Raw genomic sequence first — 17,684 nt, 5'->3', positions numbered from 1 at the left:
ATCTCCACTAGTCCCATGGCCCTGACTTGGTGACCTCTCCCTCTTGGCTGATTTCTTCATGTTAGTTCAACATTAACCCAGAGGGGTCAGGACAAGCCCTCAGAGTTCCAGGAGCTGACACACTATGGCGCACATCCGAGGCCTGTGGTTACCTGGCTGCCTGGTCCTAGCTGCCCTGTGTAGCCTTGTGCACAGCCAGCATGGTAAGAGGGGCTTGGAGGTGGAACAGGCTGATAGCCTGGGATATGGGCCCGTGGGCCAGGGTCTCCTGCCTTGACCGAGAACACAGGGCCAACCCCAAGTGGGTCTCAGCCTACAGCATACGGCTTAGGGAAGGAGTCGAGTGCTCAGGTCTGGATGTCCAGTGACTGCTCCCCTCCTTCAGGATGGGGAGTGGGGTGTCCAGTGAATGGAGAGGAGCTGGTAGGCTACTGATAGCAGCCTTTTGGGTCCTGCTGCTATCCCAGGCATCCCTTTCGGAAGCCAGCGGGGCAAGCCAGGCTCGCTTCCTGCCACCACAGAGGCCAAGACGGCCTGGCTCGCTGAGGCCGCTGTCCCACGCCCCTCCTCCTGCAGTGTTCCTGGCCCCTCAGCAAGCACTATCGCTGCTCCAGCGGGTCCGACGTGCCAACAGTGGCTTCCTGGAGGAAGTGCGCAAGGGCAACCTGGAGCGAGAGTGTGTGGAGGAGCTGTGCAGCTACGAGGAGGCCTTTGAGGCCCTGGAGTCTTCCTTTGCCACGGTGAAGGCCGGCTACGCGGCAGGGTGGGGGGGCGGGCAGGGGCCATCCAGGCGGGCCCAGCTCTGGGACCACAAATGAGGCAGCAAGGGACACCTCGGCTGTTAAGCTATTGGTAACTTCAGGTCCTCTTGGGCCCCATTTCGCTGGGTTGTGGAGATGAGCGACCTCAGCCTTTCTTGGAGGGCTCGACACCCGGCTGTGTCAAGATCTGGTGGCCCGGTGAGGCTCCAGACCATCAGGGGCTGCTCTGTCTTCATATGTCTGTCTGCACATGTGCACTGAGGTCTCTGGGGGCCCTGGCCCTGGCCCACATGGCCTCTCAGCTCCAGCTCTTCTGCGGTGGAGCAGTGGCCTGTGGAGTGTGGGACTCTGGTGAGGCCTCGGGGTTCTGGGTGCTTGGTGCAACCTTTCCCTTCCCCAGGGCTCTGCCTGGGCCCCACGTACGCCCTTTCTCCAGTCTAGCCCACCCATGGTTTTGGTTGGTTGAGGGAGGGACTCCCCTCTCCTCAAATACTCCTCTCCTTAGTGGGCTTGTGTTTCTGAAAACAAAAATAGGAAAACTACCACAAACCTCCCCAGAGCCTGCCCCCTGTGTGACCAGGGTGAGAGGAAGAAGAAGGTTTAAGGAGAAAGTATAAAGTCTGTTGAAAAACAAAATGAAACAAAACAGAATGTGCCACAACCTCATGCCAGCCCTTATTTTTCAGGATGTATTCTGGGCCAAGTACACAGGTGAGCACTGGGAAGGGCTTGCTCTTGGAAGGAAGTCCTGGGGACCCCAGTGAGAGGATGTTCTACTCTGGAGAATCTTCTGGTCATGCACCTATCCGTCCCTCCACCCATGCCTGTTTCCTCCCTCCCTCCCTCCCTCCCTCCCTCCCTCCCTCCCTCCCTCCCTCCCTTCCTTCTTACCATCTGCCTGTCCCTCTCTCTGATTTTGCATTTCATCTCACCCACCCTCTACTTGAGCCCATCCTGTCCCCACCCCAATCCCAAAAGTTTCTGGGTCTTTTCCAGCTTGTGAGTCAGTGAGGAAACCTCGAGACAAGCTCGTGGAATGTCTGGAAGGTGAGGAGCTAATGCGCGGGTGGGGGGCAGGATGTGAGCAAGCAGCCTGGGAGAAGAGCGAGGTCGGGTGGGTTAAGGTTTGTGGCCTAGCAGTGGTAGCCTCTAGCACCTGACCTTGCCTTTCTGTTCCTGTGGTCAAGGATGTATCTTTACACCTGGCTCTGTACCCAGCAATGAATTAGATGATTAATGTTGGAGGAACAAATGAATGAATAGATAATGAATTCATATTTAAGGCCTATTCTCATCCGAGCCTCCGTCCATGCCAGTCCGTCTTCCCCAGGTTCCCAGGGCAGAGCTCTGATGATGTCACATTCATTCTTCAGGACGTTGAGGGGTGCCCATTGCCCCCAGAATAAAGCACAGGCTTGTTAGCCTGGCAAACTTTGCAGGTCTGGCCTTAACCTTCCCTTCCAGCCTTATCTCCCACTGTACCAACCGTAGACCCAGACCCCCAGCTACTCAGACAGCAAGCACTTCTCTGTGCATGCCAAGATGTTTCTACTTCCTGGCCTTTGCTTTCATTGTCATCTTCCCCTGGAGCAACTGTCACCACTTACTGAAAACATGCCTATCCTTCAAGGACTAGTTCAAAGCCATCACCTTGCTAAGCCTGCAAGGAGCCTCCTCCCTCCTCCACAGCATTCTGAATACATCTTTTATATAACAACAGACCCTAGCTCTTAACAATAACTCTTTAACCATTGGCCTTTTATTTGTTAAAGAACTTATTCAACAGACATTTTACTAAGCTTCTGCTACATACCAGGCACTATGTTGAGTGCTGGGGATTTTAAGAGAGCCAAGGATCTCACAGTCTCGTAGGGAAACAAAAATACAAAATATCAGTGTGATTGCTGGAAAAGCTCTATTCCGGGTGCCAAGACAATGCCAGGAGAAGGAACATTTAGTTTGCTGGCAGAATCAGGGACAGCCCCCCAGAAGAGGCAGAGTTCCACCTAAATTTGTGGGAAGCACTGATGAACCAACCAAAGAGCATTCCAAGGCAAAGGAAACAGCATGTGCAAAGGCCCTGATGCATGAGGAGCTAAGATAACAGGACAGATAGACCAGGGCAAGATTAGAAGGACCTTGTTCACTTTGTCATCCTACTGGCCCTGAGGAGCCACTGATTATAAGCTCCACGAGGGCAGGCACCTACCCTGACTATGTCTTACTATTCACGATGTCCTTAGTACCTGGCACAGTGTCTGTCACATGGGTGTCACATGGTGGGTACTCAGTGAATTTTAGGTGAGTATTGTTAAATAGATTGGTGAACTGCTGGGTACAGAGGAGGTGGCTGAGGAAATGCAGGTTAACGGTTGTGGAGCAGAAGTAGTTTGGAGGAGGTAGACAGACAGAGCTTTGCTAAGTGGGAGAGGGGACAGATCCTCAGGGTAAGAGATGTGGGCTGGGGTCTCTGCAGGTAACTGTGCTGAAGGTCTGGGTATGAATTACCGAGGGAATGTGAACTTCACCCGGTCAGGCATCGAGTGCCAGCTATGGAGGAGTCGTTACCCACATAAGCCTGAGTGAGTGATGGGTAGGCCTGTTGCCAGCGGGGCTGAGCATATGGGGCTAGGAGACATTGGGCGGGGGTGGGGGGGGCATGGCCTCTGCTGAGCAATTCCCTATTCCAGAATCAACTATACCACCCACCCTGGGGCCGACCTGAAGGAGAATTTCTGCCGCAACCCAGATGGCAGCACCACTGGGCCCTGGTGCTATACTACAGACCCCACCGTGCGGAGGGAAGAGTGCAGCATCCCCATCTGTGGTGAGCTGGGGATGAGTAGGCAGCCCATGGCCAAGACTCAGGTGCCTAGCAGCCTGGGACAGGAAGTGAGAGCCTGGCTACCTTTAGGCATGGGTTAGATATTTATAACATATTTGGGCCTGTGGGTCAGTGAAGTCAGCAGCCCAGAGAGAGCTGACCTGACCTGCCTCCCCTGTCTTTGCTTCCTTATGACCCAGGCTGTGGCTCATTCCAAAAATGCTTTCCTTCCTGCTTGAGGCTCTCTTCCCTTCAGGATGCCCTCCTTAACCATTTCAGTCCATGGGCCCTTTTCTGAGCACTACAGAGTGCTTTACGTCCAGCCTCATATGTCCAGCCCAGAATGATTCTGTTGTTATTCTTTTGCATGATGTGTCAGTTAGCTCTAGCCATCATAAGCTGCAAACACCCACAAAATCACAACCAGCCACAAAAGCTCAGGGGCTTACACCAATAAGCATTTATTTCTTATGTGTCTGAGGGTCAGCTTGGGTGCTGTGCTGATCTCAGCTGTGCTTGCCTGTGTCTGTGGTAGCCACTTATGCAGGCTGGGCTTGGCTGCCGGTTCGGCTTCAAACATTGGGTCCACCTGAGCTTGGCTCCTTGGGTGGGTTGGATCCTGGTCTGCTCCACATTACTCATCCTGGGGCTGAGGCTGAAAGTCACCATCTCCTAAGATGACGGTAGAGGTACAAAACTGAGTAGAAACACACAGTGTGTCTCAGGCCTAGACTCATAGCTGGGGTATCAGTCTGTCACATTCCATTGGCCAGGGTGAGCCACATGATCAAGGCCAAAGTCACCAGGTGGACAAGTACACCTTTGCCTATAAAATCACAGGGCAAAGGATGTGGAGCCAGGCAGGGGTAAAGAATTCGTCCACCAAATATGGATTGGTGTTCTTTGTCTTTCATGCATTCCTGTTGGACCCAATACTTGATCCTGGGATTTACAGCAAATTACTAGTCATGGTAACAAAAGCAGCTACCATTACACAAGCCTGCCCCCTGCCCCCACGTTGCAGGCATCCTCACTCAGCCCAGCTACCTTTCCTGCTGTGCCCCTATAAAAATAGAATCCTTCTTTAAATACTCCAGGCAGCCACTACCAACAGGTGGCAGATAGCCCAGGAGGTGAAACCTAGTTGCTATTTCTGGCCCATGTTGCACCCCACCCTTACAGTATGTATTTTGTTTAAATTTCTCAACACCCCTGCAAGAATGGCATTAGTCACCCCTTTTATAGGCAAGCAAAGTGAAGCTCAGAGAGGTCAAGTGACCTGAGATCACATAGGAAGAAGGTTGCAAGGCAGGGAGTCAAACCCTATGCGTCTGGCTCCACGTGTGGTTCCACCCACCCTGCTCCCCTGCCTCCCCACCCACCAGGCCAGGGGGGCGTCACTGTACAGCCGACCCCACGCTCCAGAAACTCCACGGTGAATCTGCCACCTCCATCGGACTCCTGCATCCCTGAGCGTGGCCGGTACTACCACGGTCGCCTGGCGGTGACCACACATGGGTCCCCCTGCCTGGCCTGGGACAGCAGTCAGGCCAAGGCCCTGAGCAAGAACCAGGACTTCAACCCTTTGGTGCCGCTGGAGGAGAACTTCTGCCGCAACCCGGACGGGGATGAGGAGGGCGTGTGGTGTTATGTGTCCGGGGAGCCTGGTGACTTCGAGTACTGCAACCTGGAGTACTGCGGTGAGGCAGCGCCGGGGAGCCTGAGGCTGGGGGCGGAGCCTGGGGGCGGAGCCGAGCAGCGCCTCTTCTGACTCAGGGCTGCCCCGCCGCTAGGGGGCGCGGTCCGCGGCAGCGCCTCCTCCCGGCGGCAGGGCCGGTCTGGCCCCACGCGCAGGTGAACCTGCTCGGGCCCGACGCAGAGTTCCCGAGGCCGTGGTGTGCTGGGCTCTCAGCCTCTTGCCCAAGGGCCTCCGAGGCCGCCCGGGGAGGGGGTGGGGGGTGCTGGGGAGGCTAAGAAGGGGCTGCGCACAGGCTGGCCCGGCCTCAGCCGCGCCTGCTCTCCGCAGAGGAGCCGGTGGAAGACGTGAGCGACAGGCTGGCCGAGGACGTGGACGCGCCCATCGAGGGACGCACCACGGCCGAGGAGTTCCAGACCTTCTTTAACGAGAAGACCTTCGGCGCCGGGGAGGCAGGTGAGGTGGTGGCGGCGGCGGGGTGGGGAGAGGCGTGGGGCTCGGGGCACAGCTCGGTTCCTCACACCGGGCTTGCTGTGCAGACTGTGGGCTGCGGCCTCTGTTCGAGAAGAAGTCGTTGAAGGACAAAACAGAAAAGGAGCTTCTGGATTCCTACATCGACGGGCGCATCGTGGAGGGTTGGGACGCAGAGATTGGCACTGCACCCTGGTGCGTCGTGGGGACAGCCTGGGTGGGGGGGGGGGGGGGGAGACTGTGGGGACACCCGCCGGGGCACTCTTACCTCACAGGCCTGGGCTTCCCAGCTCAGGACAGCTGACACTCCTCTGAGATTGCGGGTATTGCTTCTTACACGCAGAGGGTGAAGCTGAGGCCCAGAGAGCTTAAGGGGTCTGCCTACTTCAGTCAGTTTCTCTGACCCCAGAGCTATGCCAGGCTGTGCAAATTCTGGACCTGCAGAAGCTGGGGAGGGTGCAGATATCAGGAGGCAGCCCCTTGGGGTCATGTGGAGGCTCCAGTTCTCAAGGGCAACCAGATCAAGCTGGGTTCTAGGCCTAGCAGGCAGCTCTGTCCAGTTGTTGTGTGTGTGTGTGTGTGTGTGTATGGGTGTGTGTTTAATGTTTATTTATTTTTGAGACAGAAACAGAGCATGAGTGTGGGAGGGGCAGAGAGAGAGGGAGATACAGAATCCGAAGCAGGCTCCAGGCTCTGAGCTTGAACTCACCAACCGCGAGATCAGGTGCAGAGAGATAATGACCTGAGCCAAAGTCGGACACTTAACCGACTGAGCCACCCAGGCACCCCTGTCCAGTTAGTTCTTAAACCTGGGACTTTTCTACTTTAGGGCAGGTGGAGAGGCAGCCCACCTAGCTCCTAATGCTGCCCACTCCCCCTCCCAGGCAGGTAATGCTTTTCCGGAAGAGTCCCCAGGAACTGCTGTGTGGGGCTAGCCTCATTAGTGACCGCTGGGTCCTCACCGCTGCCCACTGCCTCCTGTACCCGCCTTGGGACAAGAACTTCACCGAGAATGACCTTCTGGTGCGCATTGGCAAGCACTCCCGCACCAGGTACAGGATGGGGGCCCATGGATGTCTGCCAGGGCTCAGAGTCCTTCAGAGTGATGGTGAGGGGCTCTGGTGGCTCTGGGGCATGTGGGATATATCTGTACATGTCCCACAGTAGAACACCCAGCAGTCTCTGCTGTGAGGTCCATTTGGCCATGTCTCAGCTGAGGTTTGGAGCTGGGGACAGAGAAACTAAGGCTTTGCAGAGAATGAAATCCTGGCCAGTTTCCATCTCCCCTCCAGGCACCAGGACGGGGCCCAAGTGTGAGCTGTGAACAGAGACTGTTTGGACCAGGGCCTGCAGCCTGCATTCCTCCCCCACCTGCCTAGACTCTTTGACTCCAAAGCCCTGAGCAGCTTCAGGCCGGAAGATGCTGCCAGGGCAGGAGCCAGTGCTCTCCCTTCACTGGTGGCCTGAGGGTGGCCCCTTTCCTGGACCCCGAGGGCAGGCGGTTTCTCTTCTCAGGGACTGGCTGCCCCCCACCAGGTGGCTTACAGCTTCTCCGTCTCCCTGTTGGGGTTTGCGCAGGTACGAACGAAGCATTGAAAAGATCTCCATGCTGGAAAAGATCTACATCCACCCCAGGTACAACTGGAGGGAAAACCTGGACCGCGACATTGCCCTGCTGAAGCTCAAGAAGCCCATCACCTTCAGCAGCTACATCCACCCCGTGTGCCTGCCTGACAAGGACACAGTGGCCAGGTGGGGTTCGGGGGGTGGGGGGTCTCCGGGCTGGGTTCTGGGCCTGGGGGACACTGCAGCCTTGCAGAAGTTCCTTCCCCTTCCAGGCCTCGGGGGCTCAGAGTAAACCCAGAAGTTCTTTCTGCGCCGGTGTTTTAGATTCGGGTCTCCAAGGGAGTGTTGAGGCCAGGGGGCTCCTGGAGGGGCCAGTTCTCACAAGGTCCTTCTCCTTTCCCCAAAGACTGATCCAGACTGGATACAAAGGGCGGGTGACAGGCTGGGGCAACCTGAAGGAGACGTGGACGGCCAGTGTTGGTGAGGTACAGCCCAGCGTCCTGCAGGTGGTGAACTTGCCACTTGTGGAGCAGCGGGTCTGCAGGGCGTCCACCAGGATCCGCATGACGGACAACATGTTCTGTGCTGGCAAGTCCCCCGGGCGCTTCTGGGCCTCAGGGTGGGGGGGACTGAGACATGTGAAGGGCGCAGGCCTATTCCAATCCTGGATCTGGTCACTTACAAGCCAAATGGCTTCGGGCAAAGTTGCGTAACCTCTCGGAGGCTCAGTTTCTTCCTCTGTAAAATGGAGATGAAAGTCTCTATCCTGTAAGGTAGTGTGAGGGTTAGATTAGATTGTGTGTGTGTATGTGTGTGATATTTATATTATAAACTACTAGGTGTGCTAGTCACTGGTTAAGTTGTTGATAGACATAAGTCCACACAGCATGAGGCCATGGGTGGAGGAAAAGCCATTTGTTCAGTCATTCAGCAAATATTTATTGAATGCCTATTGTGATCAATATTCTACAGTATACAACAAGGACCCAAGCACAATGCCTGTGTCCTCAGAGAGCTCCCTTCCTAGGAGAGAGTGTCCGTAAACAGATGTAGAATAGCAACCTCTGCTAGGAAGAAAAATCAAGCAGAGTAAGGGAGAGAGAGATGGGGACAGGGTAGGCTAAAGAGAGTGGTTGGTCAAGGCTGGAGAAGGTATCTCTGAAAAGAAACTAGAAGAAGTGAAGAAGAGCCAGTCTAGGGGAAGTGCACTTCAGGGTGAGGGGAGAGTAGGTTCAAAGGCCCTGGGGTGGGAGTGTGCTTAGTGTGTCTGAGGAACAACAGGGAGGCTAGTGTGGCTGGAGTGCAGGAAACATAGGCAGGGCAGCAGTAGATGAGGGGAGGGAGGGAGGCAGCCATAGATGGGCACTTCTTTTAGGGCCTTGAAGGACTTTGGCTTTTATTGAGATAGGAAGTTTTGGAGGGTTGGGGACAGGTGAATAGATGGTCTAACTTAATTAAAAATTTTTAGTTTAGGGGTGCTTGGCTGGCTTAGTTGGTGGAGCATGGGACTCTTGATCTCAGGGTCATGAGTTCAAGCCCTACATTGGGCACAGAACTTACTTTAAAAAAAAAAATTTTTTTTTTAGTGTGATTTCAGACTCATAGAAAAGTCACAAAAATAATTCAAAGAATTCCTGTATACTGTCATCAAGATTCTGTCCCCCACTTTGTGTGTGTATTTATAGACATATAAACACATATACACACACTGACAGTAAATTATACATATGCCTTTTTACCCACATAGTTGAATAGATCCAAAAAACAAAGATGTTCTCTAACATAACAAGTACAATTGTTAAAATCAGGAAATTAATAATGATATAATACCATTACTTAATCTGTGCACCTTATTCAAATGTTTTCCAGTTGTCCTACTTACTAATGTCTTCTAAGGCAAAGGGGGAAAAGGTTTTTCTCATCTGGATCCAATCCAGGGTCACACACCGTCTTTAGTTGTCAATCTTTTTTCTTTGTCTTCCATGGCTTGGACATATTTGGCAAGTGCAGCCCAGTGAATCTGTAGCTTGGCTCTCAGTTCAGTTTATCTAAGGTTTTGGTTTCCTTGTGATCAGATTCAGGCTAAGCCATGCTGTGTCCTTCTAAGTCTGCTCCGTTAGCAGACGTGTGACATCAATTTGTCCCATACCTGGTGAGATTAACTCTGACTTCTTGGTTAAGGTAGTGTCTGCATCTGGCCAGTTTCTCACTCTGAGGTTCTGCTAATAACTATCTTGTGGGGAGAAACTTTGACACTATGTATTCTGTTTCTCATCAAACCATTCTTCCAACTCTGGAGGGCTGCCTAATGGTGATTTTCTAATTCTGTCTTTCCTTCTACATTTATTAGTTATTTCACTGTAAGGGAGCCCTCTCCTTTCTTTCATTCTGTCAGTGTGGACTCCTGGGTCTTTATTCTAAGGGCTATAATTTGCTACTATCATTATTTATTTTGATTTTCAAATTTGCCAAGTTTGGCCAGCGGGAGTCCCTTCAGCCTGGCTTCTGTGACTTTTGATGTCCCTGTCATTCCTGAGTACTTTCTTACATTGGCAGAGCGAGATATTCCAGATTCAACCCACCTTCTTTCTAGTGGAGAACAGTGCTTAGAAACCAAGATCTGGGTGCTAGGTGTGCACATTGCTACTGGGATGTCATTGCTTCCATGTCCTCTCAGCAGACAGATCTAGAAAACGTGTGTATTATGCATACACCAACATCTAGATTGATTTTTCTTTCTATCATCTATCAGTTTCTCTATCTGAACCTGCCTACTGCAATCCAGCAGGATTAATTTTAGTTTCTCCCTTTCCATATTTGTAACTCTCTGTTGTAGGGATAAATTTGACTCCTATTATTCATATGATACTAACTTATTTGATCAATACTAGAATACATTGTTTCAGAATCACCCATCCATCTCACAGTGAAAAACAATCCTACTAAGGATCAGCATTTCTTCACAGTGTTTCTGTCTTCAGCCTACGGATGCATAGTGAAATGCTGTGTTCAAAAGTAACTTGGGAGGTATCTGGGTGGTTCAGTTGGTTGAACGTCAGACTCTTGATTTTTGGCTCAGGTCAAGATCTCATAGTTTTTGGGATCGAGCCCTGCATTGGGCTCTATGTGGACAGCATGGAGCCTGCTTGGGATTCTCTCTCTCTCCCCCCCTTTGACTCTCTTCCTCTGCTCATGCTGTCTCTCTCTCAAGTAACATGGGTTAGTTTTTTCTTCCCTTCTCTGTGTTTTTATTTAAAATACAGTTAGGCTTAGTTTCTAATTGTATTCAACTTTGTTGAATCCCATCTTTGTCATTTTTATTTTTGGAGTATTAACATGCTTCTGAAACTCAGACAGTGACACTCCCCTTTCCCTTCTATCCTTTTACCCCCTTATCCTTTCCACTCCATTGCCATCCAGGCTGTTAGTCACCCCATAGCACTAGTTTGTGGTTTTTTTTTCTTCCTGTGTTTCTTTTAGCACAAATGAGCAGACACATATGTATTTTATTCCCCCGCTTTGTTTTAATTAAAAAAAATTTTTTTTTATTGTATATTCATTTTTGAGAGAGAGCACGAGCAGGGAAGGGATAGAGAGAGAGGGAGACATGGAAACCCAAGCAGGATCCAGGCTCTGAGCTGTTAGCACAGAGCCCGATGTGGAGCTCGAACCCACAAACTGAGATCATGACCTGAGCTGAAGTCAGAGGCTCAACTGACTGAGCCACCCAAACACCCCTTTTTAAAATTTTTAAAAAATGTTTATTTATTTTTGAGAGAGAAAGCGTGAGTGGGGACAGGGGCAGAGAGAGAGGGAGACACAGAATCTGAACCAGGCTTCAGGCTCCGAGCTGTCAGCACAGAGCCCGACGCGGGGCTGGAACTCATGAACTACGAGATCATGACCTGAGCCGGAGTCGGATGCTCAACCAACTAAGCCACCCAGGCGCCCCTTTTATTTCCCTCTTTTTACACACACTGTAGCATGCTGTAGACATTCTTTTGTATTTTGCTTTTTTCACTTTTTACAAAAACTTTAAAAAATTAAAAAAAAATTTTATTGTTTATTTTTGAGAGAGAGGCAGAGCATGAGCATGGGAGGGGCAGAGAGAGAGGGAGACACAGAATCAAAAGCAAACTCCAGGCGATGTGGGGCTTGAACCCATGAACCGTGAAATCATGACCTGAGCCGAAATCAAGAGTTGGATACTTAACCATTTTGAGAGAGAGAGAGAGCAGGAGAGGGAGAGAGTGAGAAAGAGAGAATTCCAAGCAGGCTCTGCACTGTCGGTGCAGAGACTGACGTGGGGTTCAAACCCACAAACCGTGAGATTATAACCTGAGCTGAAATTAAGAGTCAGACGCTTAATGGACTGAGGCACCCTGGTACCCAGGCACCCTGCTTTTTTCAGTTTATATATCCTGGAAATTCACTCCATATTGGTTATAGACTTTTTTTCCTTATTCCTTTTTCTTTTTTTTTTTTTTTTTAATGTTTTGTTTATTTTTGAGGTGGGGAGGGGCAGAGAGCGAGAGGGAGAGGAATCCCAAGCAGGCTCCACACCATCAGCACAGAGCCTGATGCAGGGCTCAAACTCACAAACTGTGAGATCATGACCTGAGTCGAAATCAAGAGTCCCAGATGCTTAACTGACTGAGCTACCCAGGTGCCCCTTGTTTTCCTTATTCTTAAAAAAAAAAAAAAAAAAAAAAAAAAAAGCCACACCATGTAGTCCATTATGTAGACGCACCATAGCTTGTTCAACTGTTTCCTGTGTGGGGGCATTTAGATTGTTGTCAATATTTTGCAATTGAACATCTTTTCAGATGCTTGAGGACCATTTTTATAGTATTTTTTATGAATTATTCATGTTTTTTTTGCCCATTTTTTGTCCCTTTCCCGTCAATTGTTGAGAGTTCTTCATGTATTGGCAGTATAGGCCTTTGTGATATATGTTGCAAATATTTTCTCCCAGTTTGGTTTTTAACGTTTATAACCTTTTACCGTTTCTTGAAAAAAAAATTTTTTTAAATGTTTATTTATTTTTGAGACAGAGAAAGAGCATGAACGGGGGAGGGTCAGAGAGACGCAGACACAGGCCCCAGGCTCCAAGCTGTCAGCACAGAGCCCGACGCGGGGCTCGAACTCACAGACCATGAGATCATGACCTGAGCTGAAGTCGGGCGCTTAACCGACTGAGCCACCCAGGCGCCCCAACCTTTTACCATTTCTAATTAAAAATTTTCTTTAGGTAGCCAAAGGTATTAATATTTTATTGCGTCTGGATTTTGATGGAGTTAGAAAAACTTTCCTTACATCCAGGTCATAGAGAAATTCACTCATGTTTTCTTCTGGTACTTAGTTTCATTTTTCTACACTTGGACCCCTGAGTCATTTGGAGTCTATTCTTGGGTATGATACAAGGTATGGATCTAACTTCTCTTTGTCCAAATGGCTAACCAGCTGTCCCCACACCATTTATTAAAAATTCTATCTTTGCCCAGTGATTTGATTTTTTTTTTTTTTTTAAGTAAGCTCTACCCCCAGCGTGGGGCTTAAATGCACAACCCCAGGACCAGGAGTCATGTGCTGTACCAACTGAGCCAGCCAGGCGCCTCTGCCCCAGTGATTTGAGATGTCACACTTGTCACATACTAGGCTCTATTTGTATTCAAATCTGTTTCTATTCAAAGACATTCTATTTGGTTCTCCTGGTCTGTTGTCTATTCTATTAAAGTACTGTCTTGTTTTAATTATAGAGACTTTAGCGTATGTTTTAATATCTGGTAGGGTTTGTTGCCTCCTGTTTTTCTTTTCCAGTGTTTTCCTGGCAATTCTTGCATGTTTGTTTTTCTGTATGAACTTTGGTATCGATTTGTCTAGCTCCATTAAAAAAAAAAAAAGCCTATGGATATTTTTGTTGGGATTGTGTTAAATTTATAAATTAATTTAGGGAGAAGTGACATCTTTTTGATGTCATTCTTTTCAAGGACAAGAAATGTCTGCCCATTTGCTCAAGTCTATGTTGTATCTTTCTAGAGTACTACAATCTATTATGTTTTTTTTTTACTCCTTAGCACCTTATTTTATATATTGTGTTTTAATAATTTTTTTTTAACGTTTATTTATTATCGAGAGACAGAGAGACACAGAGCGTGAGCAGGGGAGGGGTAGAGAGAGGGGCAGACATAGAATCCGAAGCAGGCTCCAGGCTCTGAGCTGTCAGCACAGAGCCCGACACGGGGCTTGAACTCACGAACTGAGATCATGACATGAGCCAAAGTCGGACGCTTAACAGACTGAACCACCCAGGTGCCCCTACATTTTATTTTTAAGTAATCTCTACACCCAGTGTGGGGCTCGAACTCGCAACCCCAAGACCAAGAGACGCAGACTCTACTGACTAAGCCAGCCAGGTGCCCTCTTATTTAGGTCATTTATATCCTTATTTATTTTCAGTTCACTTGATCTTTTACTGAGTTTGTGTTAAATTCTATTAATGTATTTCTGTCTTGTCGCATTGCTTACAGTCTCTTTATAAATGTGGTTGTTGTGCTGTTTAGCACAGGTAGTGGTAATTGATATTTATTCATTATGAATTGTGGCTTTTAGCATTAAAAGTGTACTACTTCCTTAAATTATTTTCAACTTCAGGATCACTGTTTCTTCCTCATTTTTTGTTTCCATTCACTTGATATACCTTTGTCCATCCCTCCAACTTTAGCCTCTATGAATCACTTTGTTTTGTCTCTTATATCTAGCATAGTTAGGTCCTGCTTTGTGAGTCAAATTAAAAGTCATTTTTGGGGAGGGGCACCTGGTTGGCTCAGTCTGTTAAATGTCTGACTTGATTTTGGCTCAGGTCATGATCTCACCATTGTGAGATTGAGCTCCATATTGGGCTCTGCGCAGAGCCTGGAGCCTGCTTGGGATTCTCTCTCTCTCTCTCTCTCTCTCTGTCCCTCCCCTGCTCACGCTCTTTCTCTCAAAATAAATAAACTTAAAAACAAAAAGAGAGGAAGAATTAAAAGAAATCTTTTTCTTTTTTAAGTGAGTTAAGCCCATTCACATTTATCGATATGATTGAATTTGTATTCATAGTTTGTGATTATTACGTGTATTATGTTTCATTTGCTGTATTTTTTCCCATGTGATCTTTTCTTTGTGTTTTTAAATATATACGAAGGTTTGCATTTTTGTTCTAGTGATTATCTTTGGGCTTCTACCTTTTTGAAATGCCTTTTGTTCCTTCTTTTCTCATATGACCTATTAATTCTTAACTCCCACCTGTTGGCTATACAACAATCAATGAGTTTACACTCCTCTTCAGGATCTTTGATATTTTTAGCTTCATTTTTCTACTTGTCAGAACAGTTAATCAGCCCTTTTGCTAAAGCATTCATCTCTTGGTTGGATGAAGCAGGTTCTTCAACAACGGTTATGGTGGTAGAATTTCTTGAGTTTGTGTTTGTTAACTGTTTTTCTGTAGTCTCGACACCGGAAGCTCTGATTGGCTGTGTATAAAATCCGTGGCTTACGTTTTCCTTCCCTGAATTTTTAAAAGAAGTATAGCTTTGTTGTTGCTTACTTACTTTGTATGTTGGTTTTGAAAATCTGATGCTGGTGTAATTCTTTAGAACTTGTGAGGTATTTGGTCTTTTGTGCTTGGAGGCTTTTTTCCTTCATCTTTGAAGTTTTATTGGGATATGTCCCAGAGCTGAGTGTTTCAGGTCATTTTTGCCAGCTACCCCATGTGGATCCTTTCAATGTATACCTTTAATCTTATTTTATTTCTGTAAGTTTTCTTGGATTATATAATACATATTAGTTTTGTTCCAAGGTCTGATTTTTCTTTTAAGGGACTCCGATTTCTTCTTTGGTCTGAGTTCTACTTCAGTCCCTTTGTGTTTCTTCCTACTGATTTGTCCATTTATTTAAAATTTTTGGATGTCTGGGGGCGCCTGGGTGGCTCAGTCGGTTAAACGTCCGACTTCGGCTCAGGTCAAGATCTCACGGTCCGTGAGTTCGAGCCCCGCGTCGGGCTCTGTGCTGACAGCTCAGAGCCTGGAGCCTGTTTCAGATTCTGTGACTCCCTCTCTCTGACCCTTCCCCATTCATGCTCTGTCTCTCTCTGTCTCAAAAATAAATAAACGTTAAAAAAAATAAAAAATAAAATTTTTGGATGTCTGATTCAAGGTATTTTGTTACATCCTACACTTTTGCTTGAGGAAATTTCATTCAGTTAGTTTTCCTCTGTTTCATAGTTGTTTGGGGGGAGAATTTTTATTAGCCAAGGTGCTTTTTATTCTTATTTTTTGTTTCCCTAGTATCTTGGTATGGATCTCTTTAGTTGTCATCCATTCATTTTGTAGATTTGGTGTCATTTACAAGGTTCCAATTCAGTTCTACCCACTTCTTTTATCTAGTAGATATTTACATTCTCCTCTCCACATAAGTGTTAATATTAGATGCCCATTAAATATACTCAATTGACTTGAAGTTTGGGTGTTTTCCGTATTCCGGTGATGATGATGGTGTGCATGTGTGCGCGTGCGTGAGATAGGCAAACTAGTTCAGGGGAGAGATGCCTGTGCTGTGACCAGGGATGGAGGCGGTGAGAAGTAGCTGACTGGGATGCGTGCTGAAGACAGAGCCGTGATAAGGACTGCACGTGAGGGGTGAGGAAGTGAGGAGTCGAGGATGACCACAAAGGGTCAAGTGGACACTCGCCAGCTGTCTCTTCCAGAGGAGTGGAGGGAGCACGAGCTCTGCGCCTGAGCTCTACTCTTCTTTCTCAAGGTTACAAGCCCAATGAAGGGAAGCGAGGGGATGCTTGTGAAGGCGACAGCGGGGGACCCTTTGTCATGAAGGTAAGCATCACTGAAGGCCAGGAGCTGGTGTCTGGATCTTCTGAGGGTGCAGGGGGGGTAAGCACAGACCCAGTTTTCAGGAGGAGTTGCCTGCCACTGCCTTGGACTTGACTCTGTTGGAATCCCCACGTCTCTTCCTCAGAGCCCCTTTAACAACCGCTGGTACCAAATGGGCATCGTCTCATGGGGCGAAGGCTGTGACAGGGATGGAAAATACGGCTTCTACACACACGTGTTCCGCCTGAAGAAGTGGATACGGAAGGTCATTGATCAGTCTGGAAGTTAGGGGGCCGTTCACCTTCTAGGCTCCTCGCTGCAAAATCACAGAAACCAAGTCGGAGGAATTATTTTTGTGCTTTGTTCCTAAAAGTATAGTTCTCAATAAAAGTGCCTGTCAACAAGCCTCAGCGCTCCCAGTGCCATTCGTGGGCAGCTCTGGAAGAGCCAGTCCGACTGGATGAACAGGACTTAGCGGGTCCCCCAGTCACAGAAGGGGGGCGGGGCAGGTGATGGGGAGGTGGTGGCCTGAGAGTAGGAGCACTGAAAATGTTCCGGACTTGGGGCCTTCGTGGGTTAGCTCATTTCATGGTCGTAAGAGGTAGGTGAGGAAATCAACTAGGAGAAGCGTCTTGTCCAAGGTCACACAGTTAAGAAGGGCCAGAGTTGGACTTGGAGCACAGAAGATACTGAAACCTGTGCTTTCAGTCGCTCTGCTGTCTGTAAAGCGCTTGTCCCGGGACCAGAGAAGAGGCGGGAGGAAGACCGGAGCGATGAGGGATGAGTAGGTACACCTTTCTCTTTACCTGCCGCTTTCCTCGGAAGTCCCTATGTGCTTCTGCACGTCATTAAAATGACATCAGATTAATGCCCCCAACAGGCTCAGTTATTTGAAGTGCCTTCATCTGAGAGTCTCGTGGGATATGGTGGTTCGGAGTGTGGGCCCCAGCGTCAGACTGTCTGGGTTCAGTCTTCTGGGATAGGAAAGGGAGAACCACGGACAAGGCACTTGACTTCCGTGAGCCTGTTTCCTTACATGGAAGATGTGCGCAATGACATTACTTGCCTCAGTAAGGTTTTGAGGAGTAATTTAGGTAACGTGTATGGTGTACTTAGCCAAGTGCCCAGTACCTGGTAAGCTGTGCATAAATCACGGCCGCCTGTATGCTCACTTCTGCCTGGTGTGATCAGAGTTGCTCTGCCACTCCCCTCCTCTGGCCCCTGCAAATAGCACGTTGGTGGGGTTGTTGCTTCCTGGGATTTCTACTCACATCATCGTTATCAGACCCGAGCAATTTGTTTCTCTACGAGATGGGACCTAGAGGGTGTATAAGTAGATTCAGAAAGGGTTTGGACGAATGTCCGAGTCCTAAGAGTCACAGCATGTTCTCGAAGGTTGCTCCTGGCGGAGGTCGTTGGTCTGGGATGGAGCACGGCGGACGCACCACTGCCCTTCTGCGCGGCTCCACCGAGTTTCCGGCTGCACCATGGCCCGTTGC

The 17,684-nt window shown here is 48.8% G+C and overlaps 1 protein-coding gene across 1 annotated transcript; it reads left to right on the top strand.

Moving 5' to 3' along the window:
• Positions 1-69: 69 nt before the first annotated feature.
• Positions 70-16,589, top strand: F2 (coagulation factor II, thrombin). Its single transcript, XM_060606521.2, has 14 exons — positions 70-203; positions 577-740; positions 1,448-1,472; positions 1,758-1,808; positions 3,238-3,343; positions 3,452-3,588; positions 4,971-5,285; positions 5,612-5,737; positions 5,821-5,947; positions 6,637-6,804; positions 7,331-7,504; positions 7,725-7,906; positions 16,118-16,188; positions 16,331-16,589. Exons 1-14 carry the CDS (start codon positions 125-127, stop codon positions 16,472-16,474), a joined length of 1,869 nt encoding a protein of 622 aa, XP_060462504.1. The 5' UTR covers positions 70-124; the 3' UTR covers positions 16,475-16,589.
• Positions 16,590-17,684: the final 1,095 nt, after the last annotated feature.

The sequence above is a fragment of the Panthera onca genome, chromosome D1 (assembly GCF_046562875.1).
Source record: "Panthera onca isolate mPanOnc1 chromosome D1, mPanOnc1 haplotype 2, whole genome shotgun sequence".
NCBI lineage: Eukaryota > Metazoa > Chordata > Mammalia > Carnivora > Felidae > Panthera > Panthera onca.
The sequence above is the reverse complement of the archived record's forward strand: the minus strand, read 5'-3'. Positions and strand labels throughout refer to the sequence as shown.

Coding starts and splice junctions, on each gene's coding strand:
- F2 (XM_060606521.2), top strand. CDS start 125: ATGGCGCACATCCGAGGCCTGTGGTTACCTGGCTGCCTGGTCCTAGCT. Junction 204..576: donor CCTTGTGCACAGCCAGCATG/GTAAGAGGGGCT, acceptor CTCCTCCTGCAG/TGTTCCTGGCCCCTCAGCAA. Junction 7,907..16,117: donor GGACAACATGTTCTGTGCTG/GCAAGTCCCCCG, acceptor TTCTTTCTCAAG/GTTACAAGCCCAATGAAGGG.